General features: G+C 43.0%; 1 protein-coding gene across 6 annotated transcripts in view; it reads left to right on the forward strand.

The window, feature by feature from the left end:
- MKNK1 (MAPK interacting serine/threonine kinase 1) overlaps nt 1-17461 on the forward strand; it is a 45821-nt gene that overhangs the window by 4191 nt on the left and 24169 nt on the right. For 5 of the 6 annotated variants that reach the window (XM_059884588.1, XM_005204753.5, XM_059884591.1 and 2 more), the window contains exons 2-4: nt 5070-5250; nt 13335-13441; nt 15617-15718. In XM_059884588.1, the coding sequence (XP_059740571.1) occupies nt 13426-13441; nt 15617-15718 (118 nt within the window). In that variant the 5' untranslated portion in view covers nt 5070-5250; nt 13335-13425. 6 annotated transcript variants of the gene reach the window in all.

Raw genomic sequence — 17461 nt, forward strand, 5'->3', positions numbered from 1 at the left:
TAGGCCTTGAAGGAAGTTCATTCCAGTGAGAAGGAACAGCCTGGGCAGTGGTCTAGAGGTGGGGGTGAGGTAGAGGGAGAGGAATGGGTTTGGTGAGAAAGGGAAATAAACTGAAATGATGAATTGTGGCCATAATGTATAGAGGTGTGAAGAGAAGAACATTGACGTTTATCTAGTCTCTACTCTGCTCTGTGGCTGAGTATATTAGATGTATTACACACAATAATTTATTTAATCCTCAGAATCCTATAACATGGGGATATTTAACCCCAATTTAAAGATGAAGAAACTGGACCTCAGAAAGATTAGAGTGATTTGCCCAAAGTCATGTAGCTCATAAATGACAGAGCTTGGTTCAAACCTGTTAGTGTTGGATTCAGAGACCTGTGTTCTTTTCACTATACTGCAAGACTTCAAATGCCGAGACTGGGGCTCTTTATTCTGTCTTCAGAAAGGAGGTAAAGAAAGTTGGAGAATGGGAACATTTTGTTTTAGCACACGAGCTCTTTAGTTGTGGCATGCAGGATCTAGTTCCCTGACCAGGAATGGAACCAGGACCCCGTGCATTGGGAGCATGGAGTCTTAGCCATTGGACCACCAGGAAAGTCCCAATAGTAATACTATGGATAATTATTATTGATATCCAATTAGGTATTGGTTTTATAGAAGGTATATTTTTATGACCATTTCCCTACTGTCTTACTCTGATATCATTGCCTTCTCTTTCTTTCCATTGTCCCATCAAGAAAATTTGAAACATAGTCATACCTCATTTTATTGCACTTCGAAAATATTGTATTTCTTACATATTAAAGGTTTGTGGCAACTATGTATTGTCAGATGATGGTTAACATTTTTTAGCAATAAGTGTATTTTATTATTTTTAATTAATTTTAATAATATTAAATTGATTTAATGTAATGATTAATTTTAATTAAGGTATGTACATTGTTTTTTTTAAGACATAATGCTATTGCGTACTAAATAGACTACCATATAGTATAGATATAACTTTTTCATGCACCAAAAAACCAAAGAATTCATGTGATTTGATTTATTGTAGTGATCTGGAACCAAACATGCAATATCTCTGAGGTATGCCTGCAAAGGATGATATGACAAAAAGTGCCAGTAGGAAAAGGGTCAATTAAAAGTCAGTGGCTAAAAAACAGAGTCAGTGACTCATTAGAAAAGTCTTACCTGACTTTTGTTTCACCCACCTGGTCTCCACAGCAAATAGGAACAGAGCTGCATGTTTATTTCCTTTTGCACAGCCTTTAACAAAAGTGCCTGCCAGGAATTCCCTGGCAGTCCAGAGGACTCTGTGTTCTCACTGCTGAGGACCAGGGTTCAATCCCTGGTCAGATTACTAAAATCCCACAAATTGCGTAGCATAGCCCAGAAAAACAGTACTCAGCCAAACCCCTTCAATTCACTTGCCAAAAAGTACAGTAACAGTGTCTTTTGAAAAGTGCTACCTGATTTGGTTCTTCTCTCTCTCCGATTTAAGCCCCTCTAGCCTGAACTTAAGATGTTTTTTTCTTTTTCCACTTTCCATGAATATGGAAAAGTTCCCTCTGATTATAAGGGAAGATGAGATCAAGATTTTCTCATGAGAACCTTTTGTAGACTTAAAACCAGAATCAAATTGGGCCTCATCTTCTCTTCTGGAGGCTAAACAGCTGTGTTTTCTTTTAGTTCAGTATTAAAACATATTTTCTGTTGCTTGGATCACATTGGTCATGCTTTTCTTTCTCTTAGGTCTTTCTCCTTCTCAACAATGACCTAGACTGTGCTTAGTCTGATAATAGGAATCCAACTAAAGCAGTTTAAGGGCAGAATAACTTCAGATGTTTTCATTCATTCATTAACATTTATTGAATGTTTGCCCCATGTCAGGCACTGTGCTAGGGGTAGGGGACCCAGAGGTGAATCAGACAGTCTGCCCTGTGGCTAGCTCACAGTCTAGGGGAAGATGTGCAATAAAATGCTACAGGTACTGTGACTGAGTTATGTACAAGTGTGGGAAGCTGGAAACTGTTCAGTGAAGTTAGGTAGAAACTATCCATTTTGCCTGGGCTATAGGTGAGGACTTCTGTAGAGGAGTGGTAAGATATAATGCTGGAGGGGTGGGCTAGGGCAAGACTGTGGAGGCCCTGAGTGACAGCATGGGAGCTTGGTCATTCCAGAGGCAGTAGATACCCATTAGAAGTGTTGGAACAGGAAAGTGCCAGGCTCAAATCTGGCTTTTCGGATCAAGGACAAAGATACCACAAGCTTATCTGTCTTATCTGCACCCTGACTGATGTTTTATGGGGGGAAATGTCTTATTTGTGTACTTGTTTTTTTTTCTCTAAAGCTTCTGTAGAGTTTTTGAACTCTGAAAAAAATTCATTCCCTGTACAGCAGAAAATTCGTGAATAATTGAGAGAGACTTGGGTGCTTGACCTGTGTAAGATCCGGTGGCAGACCAGTCTGTGAGATTTGGCCCGGTCACATTTCACCCTTTCCCACCCTTCCCACCAGGAAGAGGTGTGGGAATGAGGAGAGGGTTCCAGGGCTCTTCTGGATATTTCATATGGAATGCTAAGAAGATTCAGGTAGCGTGAGAGTCAGAAGTTCTTTCTGAGGAGGAAAAGAGGCCCACTGGAATTTGGAATGGTGTCAGGAGGAATCGGGGCCAACCAGGCACTCAGAATCCTGGATCACGTGTCTGAAAACCTCCAAATTCTGTCTCTGCCTTTGTACTCTGCTCTCAGTTTGTTCTCTCTGCTGCCCAGTTGTAGTTTACAGAGTGGCTGGATTGCTTTCCAGAGTCACAGCTGATCTGAGGAAGCTATATCCCAAGCTAGAGTAACAATTAACTATTTATTGAGTGCATACTATAAGCCAGGCATTGTGCCATGAACTTGATCCAGATTAGCTCATTCTCACAAAATCCCTGTCACATAGATGTTATTGCTCCCTTTTGATAGATGATGACAGTGAAACACAAGAGAGGTTAAATATTATGTCCAGGGTTACCTCATTATTACATAATAAGGCTAGACTCTGAATCTAGGCCCTAATGACTCAAAAGCCCACTCACTTTCTCTCTCCCCAGCCCTGGAGTGGCTCCAAATAGAATAACATGAAAGTCCATAAAGGAATTGTGAAGACTGTTTTTACTTAGCTCTACTAGAGGTGGAAATGAACAGAAATGTGTGTGTGTGTGTGTATGTGTAGAAGGATGGAGTTGGTGAGGAAAGGAAACCTGGATTGGCAAACTATGGCCTACAGTCCATATCTGGCTCACCACTTGTTTTTGTCTGGACTGCAAGCCATTTACATTTTTAAATGGCTGAGGGAAAGTTCAAGAGAAAATTAATATTTTGTGACACAAAAATCATATAAAATTAAAACTTCAGCATCCATAAATAAAGTCTTACTGAAATATAGCCACACTCACTCATTTTCATATCATCTCTGGCTGCTTTTGCTCTGCAAAGGCAAAATTGAGTAGTTGTTGTGACAAAGGCCATGTGACACACAAAGTATAAAATACTGACTCTGGCCCTTTACAGAGAACAATTGCCAACCCCTACTATAGGCAACAAGAAGGGGCCATGAGATTCAAACCTATGGCAAGACTGAAAGCAAAGAGTTAAAAGTCAAGGGTGTTCGAGGTTGTCCCTGGAAGCATTGTGGCCACAGGGAGAGGGAACATAACCTGAGCTTTCGTGGACCTTGGAAATAGTTTCCTTGGGCCACAGAGATTTGTTTGGGAATAAAATGCACAATAGGAAGGATTATTCTGTGTGTTAATGTTCTCTTCTGAACAATAAAGAAATATTTTATGGATGAAATAATTCATTCAGATATTAACTGGAGCCCCTTTTTGTGCCAGATACTACATTAGATGCTGGAAATACAAAGATGAAAAAGATACGTCCTTGCCTTTGAGGAGCTTACAGCCTCATGGGAGAGCCACGTGTGCATGAGGGGAGCCAACTCTGAGTATTACAATAGTAGATGTGCTTTCAATTCAATGTTGGATGAAGTAGAAAAAAAGTCAGGGACTATTCCTGTAATTTGTGGGACTTCTCTCAGTAATTTATAATGGGCCTGGAAGGATGAATGGGTGTTACTTTTCAAGGAACTACATACCAGGCTGAAGGAGAGCCTGACCGTAGTAATAGTTGGAGCTTAAGAGGTTGGAAGAGAAAGCAACATTAGAAATGATTTCAAGGTTCTGTGGCTGAGTGACTGGCAGGGTGATAATGTGATAGAGAAAAAGGGAAAGGAGGAAGGAAGTGGTAGCTGGGGGTTAGGGACAAGTCCAGTTTGGGACATGTGATTTGAGGTAATGATGAAATACATCCGGCTTCCAGTTAGGAAAACACTTTAGAAATGTTAGCATAAGGGCCTAGAATTTGGATTTAAACTACATTTTCAGAGCTTTTCTGTTGGGAAAAGGGGAAGTACATACTCATTGCATAGAGAAATTGACAAATCAACCTTGGCAGCTGATAAGTGGAACCATGAGATTAAAAATAGCAGTGGACATTTGGAAAATGAAGTCATCAGATGGAAAACCAGCAATAGTTAGGCAATTGGCAGAAAACCTTGTTCCTGTTCGTGCCACCTGCTGTTCTCAGCATCTGCTTTTCCTTTCTGACTCTTGCCTCCCCACTGTGAGTCTTAGACCTGACAACTGGGAGATGGACCCAGAGTTCATTCATCTCTAAGTGGACAACAGAGCAGTGGCAGCCTTTACCTTCTGCGCGAGGCTCTTCGGGGAACAGAGGTGTCCCTATCTGTTATCCGAGTCCAATTACTTCTTTTTGGGTCTGGAATGCCACAGTGGAAGCATAATTTGAAAACTTAAACCAGACACTTGTTAAGTCAAAGCTTTGTGTCAGCATTTTAAATGCTCCAATGCCTGATTTTAAAGACTGGGGAAATCTATGATTGCCTTGTGATTACCTACTTACTGGTATAACACAGATTCAGGGAATACAGGTTGATCTTTATCTTCTCTGGTCATTAAGTCAATATTTTTACATCCTTTACGTTTCTGCTTTCTGAAGATTTTCATGCCATATGTGATGAAGCAGAGGCCGATGGAGAACTGAATAATGTCTGCTGTGCACAGAGGCCATTGAAAGCTCTCCTGTAGCTGGAAAACAGCAGCCCCTGACAGAAGCATTATTGCATTTGAAGTTTCAAGTTTACAGAGGATTCGCTTCGCAGAGTTGGGCTGACCTATAGGTAAGATTGGATGCCCATTTTACATAACTTTAGAAAAAAGTTTGTTACCTTTTGGCCACACCAGATGGTTCATGGGATCTTAGTTCCCCAACCAATGATCGAACCTGTGTCCCCTGCATTGGAAACTCAGTCTTAACCACTGGGCCTCCAGGGAAGTCCCTTACTTAACGCTTTAGATTGCGTCAGGTTGAAATTACAGATTTCCTGTCTATCTGAAAGTAGGACCTTCTGGTGAAATCTTCCTTAAGCCGAAATGCTGTAAAGCAATTATGTTAGGACACATCTTGCTAATGGATGCACAAAATAAATGGAGATCAAGCACAGATGCTCACAGAGAGAGTTCCAGGCTCCATCAGCTAGATGCTGAGTGTCGTTCCTAGGGAAGGAGTTCAGTGGTGCCACTCTCACTGCCCACGGTGCGTGCTGCCACTATAACATTCAAGATGTGCTGACCTCCATTTTCACTTTTCATCCTTTCTCATAAAAAGGAAAACCCTCTTAGTATTTCTTGAAAATGTATACATACTAACAAAGGTCTTTCATAAAAGCAAAGTGGCATAAAGCGAACTTTTCCATAAGCAGTGTAGATCTGTATCTGATATTGCCAGAGGAAGCAGTTAGTCAGAGACTTCAGTGTTCGGTTGGGCAACTGGGATTAGCTGGGCTCCTTGGCACACCTAAGACAGTTACTAAGCAGGGAGAAGCACAAGAAGAAAATGGCAGAGAGGTTCATAAGGAAAACCGTGCAGTAAATAAAACATTTATTCCCTAAAGGTAAAACAACTGTATCATAACAAAATGAAATCAAATACGATAGAACTATAAAAAATAAAATTCTGAACCCACTTAATTTCATTCTCCCCAAGTAACTGCTGTTAATAATATCTTGAAATATATCTTTTCAGGTTTTTAAAATAAATTTAACGTATCTGAGGACTTTTTGAAGGGTTCTGTATGACATGCTGACCTGAGGTCTCATCATGCCTCACAGTTACAACAGTGCCTCATTTGCTGATTGGTTTAGCTGTGGGCTAGGTGAGACTGGCTTTATCCTGACCTGTGAGTTTTCCTACTTTGCTGCTATGTCACCCTCCTTTGGCTGAAGCTTGCCAGGGACACAGACTTCTCTTGCTTCCCATCCCCAACGAGCTGCCCTTGGTGGATTCTCCCATTCTCTGATGGTACTGCTGTTCTTACATTACCTGACTTTGATTAGGTAACATATATTGAGGTAACCCTCTGTGCCTGGTTCCATACAAGACAGTGGGGACGGAGAGACATTAGGCCCCATGCCTTCCTTTGAGGAGGGTAGTGGTCTTTGACTCCTCCTCCATCTCCAGTCACTGGGCAGGATCAGGACCAGCTTTGCCTCTGTGGCTTCATTCCCTCTCCCCATAACACCCCTCACCTCTTTTTCTTCCTTTCTGTCCCCACCTCAGCTACACTCCTTCCCTGCTTTCCTCTGGGTTGTCACAGCCTCACTCTGCCCTCCAGTCCCCCTCCAGCCTACAGTTTGTTCTGCCATCACAGCCAGTTTGATGGCCCTAAAGCAGTGGTCCCCAACCTTTTGGGCACCAGGGACTGATTTCTTGGGAGACAGTTTTTCCATGGACGGGGGATTGGGGGTGGTTTAGCGATGATTCAGGTGAATTACACATCTGCTGTGCACTTTGTTTCTAATCTAGTGCTGCCACTGATGTAACAGAAGGCCTGGAGCTTGGGGACCCCTGCCCTAAAGCACAGCTCCAGCGGTGGCCAATCCCTCCCCATTGCCTAGAACAGTGGTTCACAAATGTGCTCTGCAGACCCTGGGGAGCCTTGGAAACCTTTCAGGGTATCTACAAGGTCAAAGCTGTTTTCATAATAGTGCCAAGATGCTGTTTGTTGTTGCAGAGCAACAACAGGCAAACTGCTGGTGCCTTAGCACAAACCCTGGCAGTGGCACTGAACTGTACTCACAGTCATTGTATTCTTTACCACTACACACTTAGAGTTGTTTTTTTTTAATACCATGTTCACTTAAATCTGTCCTTAATGAGGCAATAGAAATCATTAATTTTACTGAATCTCCTTGAATACACAACTTTTTAATATTCCATGTGACACAGTGAAAATGTTCAAAGCACTCCTGCTCTATATCAAAGCACAGCACTTTTATTGAGGAAAAGCACTCTTGAGATTGTTTGTGAATTGCAAGCTGAACTAGCCATTCTTCATTTTTCCTTGAAAGAATAAATGACTAAAGGTTGGTGAGGCTGGAAAGTAGATGGGCACCAGATGTTGAAGGGCCTTGTGGGCTGTATTAATAAGTTTGGGTGAGCTGACTTCGGCTCTTTATACTGTCCTGCTCACACAAATCCAGTCCTTTACTCCTGCTTGCTACTTTTTTTTTTTAAACTGAGGCGTAATCAACATACAACATTTTATTAGTTTCAGGTGTACAACATAATGATTTGATATTTGTGAAACAACCGCCACAGTAAGTCTCATTAACATCTATCACTGTACACAGTTACAGAATTTTTGTGTGTGATGAGAATTTTAAAGGCCTATTCTTAGCAACTTTCAAATAGACCATACAGTATTATTAAGAGTAGTTGTCCTGTGTTAGACGTCTGTTAGTCGCTCAGTCATGTCTGACTCTGTGACCCCGTGTACTATAGCCTGCCAGGCTCCTCTGTCCATGGAATTCTCCAGGCAAGAATACTGGAATGGGTTGCCATTTCCTTCTCCAGGGGATCTTCCCAACCCAGGGATCGAACCTGGCTCTTCAGCATTGCAGGCAGACTCTTTACCGACTGAACCACCAGGGAAGCCCTTATAATTGCCATGCTGCACATTCTATCCCATGACTTATTTATTTTACAACTAGAATTTTGTACCTTTTGACTACCCACCCTTTACTTGCCACCTCTAGCAGTGAGCAGTCTGTTCTCTTTTTTAAGATTTCACATATAAGTTACATTCACTAATCACATAGTATTTGTCTTTCTCTGTCTGACTTATTGCACTTAGCCTAATACCCACAAGGACCATCTGTATCATTGCAGATTGAAAGATGTCATTTTTTTATGGCTGAATACTATTCCATTGTGTGAATATATGTATGTGTGTGTGTATCTCACACTCTTTTATCTGCCTATCCATCAGTGGATACTTAGATTGTTTCTATATCTTGGCTATTGTCAATAATGCTGCTGTGGGCATTAGGGGGCAGGTATCTTTTCAAGTTAATGTTTTCATTTTCTTCAGAAAAATACCCAGGTGTGGTCATATGGTAGTTCTGTTTTCCTGTTTACCATTTCTTAAGTACACATTCCCTTTACCCCCTCCACCTTTCCTGTTCTCATTCCTTCTACCAGATGATGCAGTGACAGCTCTGAAGGCTACACATGAACCCATAATCAGAACAGAGGAAGAAGATGGTCCTGAAACTAGACCTTTTGCCCCTGGGAATCTTACCATCCCCACCCTGTTGAGGCCTGTTGTGAATCATCACCCCACTGGCGCCTTAGTGGGCCTCACTGTAGTTGAGTGGTAGGCTGCAGTCTGCATAATGCTGCCCAGCCTCGCTGCACCCTGGACACTGGGGCAAACCTGTGAAATACTGTAGACCCTTGGAATCACATTCACAGGCTGTCCTTTGATCAGGACAAGCTGATTTCACAAGGTGCTCCTTTCATCCATCATGTGTTAAATTTGACTTCCATTTGAGTGTGCCCTTCCCTTGATCTTGTCCCCTACATAGTAATGATACCACCAGAAACCAAATCAACCAACTAATCAGTCAGACAGAAGAATACAGTAGCCTTGTCCTGATACCAGAACTGCCATGGAATAACGTAGTTGGACTGGCTGGTAACTCATCCTGTAACAGGCCAAAACACAAAATTCAAAACTGCCTCAGTGAGAGCAAGGGAGAGGAAATTTCTGGGTAGTTAGATTTTAGATTAATAATGATAATGTGGTAAGTCATGACCTTGTTTTATGTAAGCTAGAGCCGCCCAATGTTTTTGACATCATAGTACAAGAAAAAGTGATGTTGTTCAGCTGGTGAGAGGATCAGTAGCTCACAGCACATCGGAGGGGAGGCTCCATGCTAAGGTTTCTAGATAAAAGCATTCTTGTCTGGCACCTGGCTAACTCTGGCTGCCTGTCCCCTTCTGCCTTTCAGCATTCATGTTTAAATATACTGTAATAGTTAAAAGCTTGAATTCTGAGCCAGACTCTGTAGATTTAAATCCCAGCTCTGCCACTTACTAGCAGTATAATTGTGGCAGATTACTTAATCTGTTTGTACCCAGTTTCTTCATCTGTAAAATGTGTATAATAATTATACTTACCTTATAGAGTTCTAACGATTGAGTAAGTCAGTTTATGTAAACTGTGGTATTTGTAAAATGCTCAGAACTTTGCCTGGCGTGTGGTAAGCATCAAGTCAGTGTGGTGTGTGTGCTGCTACTACTACTGTTACTACTACTTCAGAGAAGTAAATGTTCCAGGCCAGGCTCCCCAGTTCCTCCTCCCTGCCTCATCCTCTGCCCAGATTCCTTAGTCTCAGCCTCTTCCTGAGGAGTGTCCATCACCCTTCCTTTCATTTCCTCAGTTTCCTTTCATTTTCTTAGTTCTCCATTCGTTTGGGGGCCCTTAGCCAGCTGATGACTGGGAAGACAGCTGAATGAATAATTATCCTCAGCAGCTTACTGTCACCACTGTTCATTCTCTAGAAAGCTCCAGTGACTAAGGGAACTACTCTCACAGGTTGGAAAGTGAATTATAGACCTTAACAAGAATTCTAGGGTAGATGGGAGAGGAGCATGAACTAAGTTTGCCAAGCCGACTTAGCTAGCAAAGTCATGTTCTTGGAGAAAAATGATCATCTTTGGTGTCACATACCAGATGTTTGTGCTGGTTAGTTCTCTCTAAGCTGTACCGAAAGGTGGAGAACAGATCTGGTGCCTTTGGGGGCAGTGTGGCTCCTAAGACTTCGTGGAGAAATCACACAGTTCTGTCAGAAGCTGGGCCTCAAGGTCAGCTTGTGGGCTGAACAGTGGATGGGTACTTGGATGTCAGGAGTATCTATGGCTCTTGTAGTCCTACGGGATAAGCCCCCTCAATGCATTTGCGCTCTGTGAGTTCTCTGGGCCCTCTCCACATGCAGGAACTAGGTTGGTGGTTGGATCATATAAAGATATGATCATATCTTTATATGATCCAACCTACTACACTTCCACTTGATAATGTGTTTTACAAAGAAAGGAGACTATGCATCCCTCCTCTTATTTTAATGGAGAAAGCAAGATAAACTTAAGCCGAGGCATAGAAACACATAAACTGGTGATGGTGATGATACTATGATAGAGAGACTGCATATGATCTGCGTCTGCTCACCCCTTCAACTAACTTATCACCACTTCCCCACGTCCTCTGCACTCCAGCCAGCCTAAATGACTTGCTGTGGCACTAGCTGGCCACACGGCCTCTTCTGCAGGCCGTGTACCTCTTCTATCTCTCTCCCCAGCCCCCACCTGGCTGCTTCCTTCAGCATCATCCTTCAGGTGTCAGCTTAGCTGTCCCTTCCTCTAGTGACCAAACTGAGTTAAATGCCTGTCTTCTGCTCCACAGCACCTGGTGCTCCCCTGTCATAGTACTTATCCCACTGAATTGGAATGGTTTTAAATTCCAGTGGATTTAAATTCCATCAGGGTAGAGACTGTGTCTTCTCTTGTGTTCTCAGTGTCTAGCACTGGACAGCCAGTAGGTGCCCAATAAATATAGTGTTTGTTGAATGAATAAGTCAGGAGTGCTTTCACTTCTCATTTTTCATTTGATCCTCAGAAAATTCTTGTTGATGTAGAGAGTCGGGGGCCTTACTCTGACCTTGTTTTGTATATGAAGAAACTGATCCTCAGAGAAGCTAAGCAATTTACCAAAGCTCACACAGTGTGAAGAGCCAGGACTTAAAAGGGTGTATCTCAGACACAAGTGTTCAATGCATTATTTTAGAGTTGGTTTTTTTTTTCCACAAAGTTTTTCCTTTTAAAAAATAGTATTTATAAAAATAAAAATTAAAATGGTATTTGTTGTTTTTCATAATTATAAAAATGATATATTCAAGGCACCAGAATTCATGAAATGTTTTTTTCTCCACCTAATGTTGAATTTTGATATAAAGAAATCTAGGTATAATTTGTAAAGCTGTACAGACTAAATTCAAATGTACGTTAGAGAATATTATTGTATATTTTGTTGAAAAATAAAAACTTGACTGAAACAGTAATAGCACTAAATAAAATAGTAAACATCATTGGTACCATTTGGAGAATACTGAAAAATATAAAGAAAATAAAAATCACCCCATCACACAGAGAAAACTGCTATAGACCAGACATAACCTGGACTTGAAAGGGCAGCATTGAGTTTGAATTCCAGTTAAACAACTAACTAGATGTTTGGCATTCAGTAGATAATTTAGCTTCCCTCAATGACTCAGATGGTAAAGAATCTGCCCACAATGCAGGAGAGCTGGGTTCAAACCCTAGGTTGAGAAGATCTCCTGGTGAAGGGAATGGCAACCCACTCCAGTATTCTTGCCTGGAGAATCCCATGGACAGAGGAGCCTGGCAGGCTCATCGAGTCGCAGAGAATCAGACACAACCGAGCAACTAACATGCACAGATAATTTAACCTCTGAGCCTCAATTTCCTCACTTGAAATACAGTGAAGTACTTACCTTTGGCGATTATTGTGAGAGTTAGAGATAATGTATGTAAAATACCTGTGCTTGGTGCATAATCAACACTTTCAGATTGTAATAGTTTAACATTTTTATGTACTTCTGTCTAGTCTTTCTCCTCTGTGTATGTGCATACAGACTTATGCATACACATGTTTTTTGAAACACTTTTATCTTATGTAAAACACTGGGTCTTCATAGCTTGCTGGAAAGGGCAGGTATTATTTTTAAACCTAATCTGTAGATGAGGAAACTGGTACTTTGAAGAGGCAAAGTAACTTGGTCTTGGTGCTACATCTGGTAATATCTGAACTGAACTGTCATTAGGTCTCCCAACGCCAAGCCCACACACCTTTCCTGTCAGCAGTGTGCTTCCTCTCGAACTTCACCTCCACTGGTACACGAGCAGTGGACCCCTAAGCCTTGCCCAAGAGGAAAGCGAGGGCTGGAGGCAGTGAAGTACTAGCTGAGGTCTGTCTTCAGACGTGAAGGAAGTGCTCACTCCCTCTGAAATAGCAGACACATCAGCTGATCGTATAGCAGAGACAGGTTCTTGCTAGAAAGTTAAGGACCTTTCAGTCAGGGGGCTTTGTTGAGAGGGAGTGTTTCAGGGAATTCAGTGAATGAATTCTCTGTGCTGCCTACAGGGCAAAGGTGTCCCTGTATTTCTTTCAGTGTGTATACTTGGTACTTAGAGGGCCTGGTGACAGGCCTGCACCTAAGCCCAAGGATGTGTGTCCTCTCGTATCATTTTTATTTTAGTGCACATTTTCTGATGCCTGGTATGCATCTGACACTGCACCATGATTTACTTAGAAGACACAGGGGTGAGCAGGTGAAGACAGCCCTGGCCTTTAGGACGTTGGAGAGAGCTCAAGGCCAAATAGAACCAGTGCTCTAGTATTAGCTGCTAGCAGGGTGTTTGGAAGCAGTGGATGGAGGACCCTATTTGAGTTCTGTACAGTAACACAGTACAGTACAGTAATCTGTTTGCATAGATTTCCAAAGTATTTGTGAAAACCTTAACTTATTATAAGAGAGGAGAGACTTTTGAGCTGGGCTTTGATGGCTGAGAGGAGTTCTTAGGCCAAGGAAAGGAGGTGAGCCAAGGACCAGCTTGATTGTGGAGCCTCGCACCCTGAGGAAGCCTTTATCAAATGATTACACACATAATAAACTAAAGTCCCAAGACAGTGTATGGACAGGCTCCAGGTAAAGAGCTTTCAGCCCTTTGTAAGATGATGACATGTCTCCATCCCACTTCCTGCCCCACCCACCCCCCACTGTAAACAGGGGAGTTAAATATGTTTTTTCACTTCACTGCCTTCCTACATTTTTTTCTTCCTAGTTTCAAAAACAACTCTCCTTCAACAAGTTCTGTTTCCAAGGAAAGTCTTAACCATCTGTCCCTTCTGGCATACCCTCTTCCATTGGATTCCATGCAGAATAGACCAGGTACTCTATCCTTTTGTGTGCGAAGCCATAAAATCTTATATCTCATGTGTGGCAGTGCGTCAGAGGTATGCTGCTTCCACGAGCGGCTCCCTCAGCCCTGCTGTGGTGAAAACCAAGTATAAATTGCGACTAACGGGGTTTTCTAGCTAGAGTCATAAGTATGTCTGAGCGTCCCCCGTGAACCATAACGCCGCCAGCTCTCCTGCTGCGCCTCTCCATTGCTGCCTTTGGGCTGTTTTGCTTGTCCTTCAGCCCTCCTTCAGAGCGTGGACAGGGGAAGGAAAAAGAGAAGTGAATCCGAGATCTGTCCACTCTGCACTTGGCTCGCAGTGCTAGTGAGAAAATAGATGTGGGGTGGGGTGGGAGGGGCTTGCCACTGGACTGCACACAAGGGCAGGGCAAGAGGGACAGTGGTCCCTCCTCAGCCTGCTGTCCCATTGGCCAGCGCCCCCTTCCTGGGGTCCTGAAGATAAGTGACCCTGTGTTTTATTTCTGTAGAATTTCTCACTATGTTGGGCATCTCTTTTCCTTTTAGTCTCCCTTTGGGAGGATGGATCTTGGGGTGCTAATATTTAAGTTCAGTTCTTTGAAATTCATAGCATGTTGCAGTGTCCAGATACATCCTGTGCTTGAAGCTCTCAACTAGAGTAGTGGCGATCCTCTGTGGATTCCTTTTTTCACGTGTTTATCTGTACTCTAAAATGTAAATGAAAGTCTGCTGTCAGCAGATCCTAAAAAGGAAGGAAGAATGCACCTCCATTGAGCTGTCAGACAGTTGGCTGCTTAGCTAGGTTTTCCTGGATTGTGCTATTGAAACGTGCCATTGTTCTATGTGCTTTCTCCTAATGGCTGTCGCATACTTGCTTCTGAGAACGGTGTACAGTAGCTATGCCTAGGCTCTAATCAGTCTTCCTGAGCAGACTTGCCAACTTTCTGATCGTGTTCAGCTGGGGTCCTCTGAGAAGAGAGTGGGCCTTTCCCCTCAGTGGGCAAAGAGCCAGCTTCCATTTCAAAATCTCAGGAAAAAAAAAAAAAAAGAAATCCAACAACCCAAGCCTGTGTTTATTGAAGGTTGGTCTAAAAGTCTCTCACATTGTATACCCCATCAGCACTCGAGCGCCTCTATTTTAGAAGGATGTAAAGGTTTAATCACCCTGGTGGGGATTTAGACCCAGAGACTTGAGAGAAATCTTATTATTTCTAACTGCAGGCAAAGAGTATTAAGGCTCCACTCTGGATCAAGGGCATGACATGTTCTATAAGTAATTTATCTTTAACAGGGGAAGGCCCTTACTAGAGTGTCTTAGAAACAGGACTATGATTGGCCACTGGTTCATTATTCCTCCTTTTCTCTTTCCCCCTCTCAGTCTCCTGCTTTATTTTCTCTGGCCCTACCCTTTTCTGTCCAATGTCTAAATGTCTGCCTCACAAATCCTCCCTTTAAGGTAGGGAGCCAGGTGCCTTCCAGGGAGAGATAATAATGTTTTTGTAAAATGACTGAATCCAGCAACACAGCGTAGACCTGTTAACGGCAGACTTCTGAATGGACCCTACCTGCATCCTCTGAAATAAAGAGCTAAGGAGGCAGAGTGTGCCCCGGGCCTCACAGGCCCTCCAGCCTGTGCTCTTGGACATGAAGGAATTTAGGGCCACCCTCAAACCAAACCCCTGCCCTGTTGTACCTATACAGAAGCAGTCTCCACTGAGGGCCTTTTGAATCCTTTGCACATCCACAGGAGTGTTACTGAGCATGTCATTTCAATGTATGGACTGCCCTCCCAAACCCGTCTCCCTTTCTGCTTAGCTCCCTGGGTCCTACCTTTCTGGTGCTGAGGCTGGAAGATGTCACAGGTAGGATTCTGCTTATGGATTCATTGCTCAGTTTGGGGGCACATCTAAATCCATGTGCTAATGAGCTTGGTTACAGCAGGCTTCTGCTATCCGATTTTAATCTAGCCCATCTGTCTGAATTCCTTTCCACAGTTAATGATCTCCTATAATGGTTTGCCTTTAGTTTTGCCTCCTGGGTCAAAACAGATCAATAGTCCTCATAGATATTTAAAAGCCACGTGTGTAAAGCTCCTGGGTCTCCCTGTTCCTCTTTCTTCTTAGTGAACTTACTTATAGCTTGATCAGTCCAGTGATATTTCCCTTCCATCTCCTCTCTTCTCCCAGAGATGGGTAGCAGTGAACCCATTCCCATTGCAGAAAGTGACAAGAGGAAGAAGAAGAAGCGGAAGGCCCGGGCCACTGATTCCTTGCCAGGAAAGTTTGAAGGTTGGTCACTCTCTTTGATCTCTTAGAGCTGGGTCGTTGACTCCCCAAGTATGCCAGCATCCTGGTAGCCCTGAGTATAGATCTTAGAGCCAGCTTCATGTTTCTCCGTGTGATAGGCATGAAGGATAAGAGTGAGAGACATGAGCATAGAGAAAAAGCCATGTGAAGACACAGCAAGAAGGTGGCATCTATAAGCCTCATAGACCCCAAATCTGACAGCACCTCGAATCTTGGACTTATGGCCTCCAGAACTGTGTGAAAATACATTTCTGTGGTTTAAGCCACCCAGTCGGTGGTATCTAGATATGGCAGCGCTAGCTGACTAATACATTTTTAAGCTGAGGAAAAAAAAAAAAAAGACGAAGATGAGATGGTTTATAGAAAGGGGGTGACAGAGAAAGAGCACCAGGATGGGAAGAGCTCCCAGGTGATGCACGGGCCTCCTCTGAATGGTCTGAGCGCTTCATCAGGGAACAGAAGGCAGCCTGTCACAGTTGCACATGGAGCAAGGTCGCCTGGTAGGTTTCAGCCCCTTTTCAGATGTAATCTTTCCCTCAGCTAGTCTTGGAGGAGCTGCCGAGAGGTAGAATAGCCATGGCAGAGGAAGATGAAACATCAAAGGCCGTGGCTGCAAATGAAACTTAAAACTTCTAGGCAGTTCCCTGGCAGTCCAGTGGTTAGGACTCCGCACTTTCACTACTTTGGCCTGGTCCCTAGTTGGGGAACTAAGATCCTGCAAGCCATGTGGCATGGCCAGACAAAAAAGAGAAAGAAAGAAAGTTAAACCTTCTATCAATAGAGAATTCAGCTCCTAGAGATTGCAGCCATTTGTGCTGGATGACTCTGACTCCATTGAAAGAGTGCATATTGTGTTCAGGGGACATGATCAGGTCATCAAACATTTTGAACACTGTGAGGCACCAGGCTTGGAGCTGGTCCTGTTATCACTGGACACTGGATGGGATGAAGTGACTCATTGGACACACCTGCAAGTCTCAGTTGCTATTCCTAGGAGTAACCAAGAAATGACAGAGTGACCCCCAGCATCTACTTTTTTTTCTTTCATTGTGAGACTTGAAATAGCTTCCCTGTATGGTCCCTCTTTCCAGCACTGCAGACCTAACTAGTGAATTGATTGTTTTGTAGCGTGGTCCTACAACAAACCCTTTATAAGTCAGGAATATTGCTACTTTCCAAGTATCCATTGTGAGAGAAGCGTGTCATTTAAAATCCAAATAGCTGTAAAACCAAACAGTGATGGAACCAAGAAGGTGCTTAGTGTAAGGTTTTGTCTGTTTGTGTTTAACAATAGTCTGTGTATGGCAGGGGGGTGAGGGTGGGGAATGAACACAAGTCCCAAGGGTTTTAGAATAGTTTCCAAATCAAAAGGTCTTTCTCTTTCAATGAACAAGAGAGTATTTCCTGTTATTCACAGATGACTTGTGCAATTATGGAGTTTCTCATAACTAAGTGATAAAATCTAATTTCATGGTTAACAGTATTCTGCGGGTTTTAATGCTAGGCTACCTTTAGAGGAAAAAGATGAAGAACAGTAGCCAAGGGAGGAAGAGGTCAGCTCAGCAGAGACCTTGATGGAGCTGTGGCTTCCTTTGGAAGGGGTTCAGAGAGCTTGTGCTCTTTGTGGGCCTGGGAGATCACCTAAATATACTTTTGACCCAGAGCTATTGCTGTGTTAGAATCGCTCTGACTCAGCACTCTAAAACCCTCGAGGCATCCGTTTGC

Source organism: Bos taurus, chromosome 3 (assembly GCF_002263795.3).
Source record: "Bos taurus isolate L1 Dominette 01449 registration number 42190680 breed Hereford chromosome 3, ARS-UCD2.0, whole genome shotgun sequence".
Classification (NCBI taxonomy): domain Eukaryota; kingdom Metazoa; phylum Chordata; class Mammalia; order Artiodactyla; family Bovidae; genus Bos; species Bos taurus.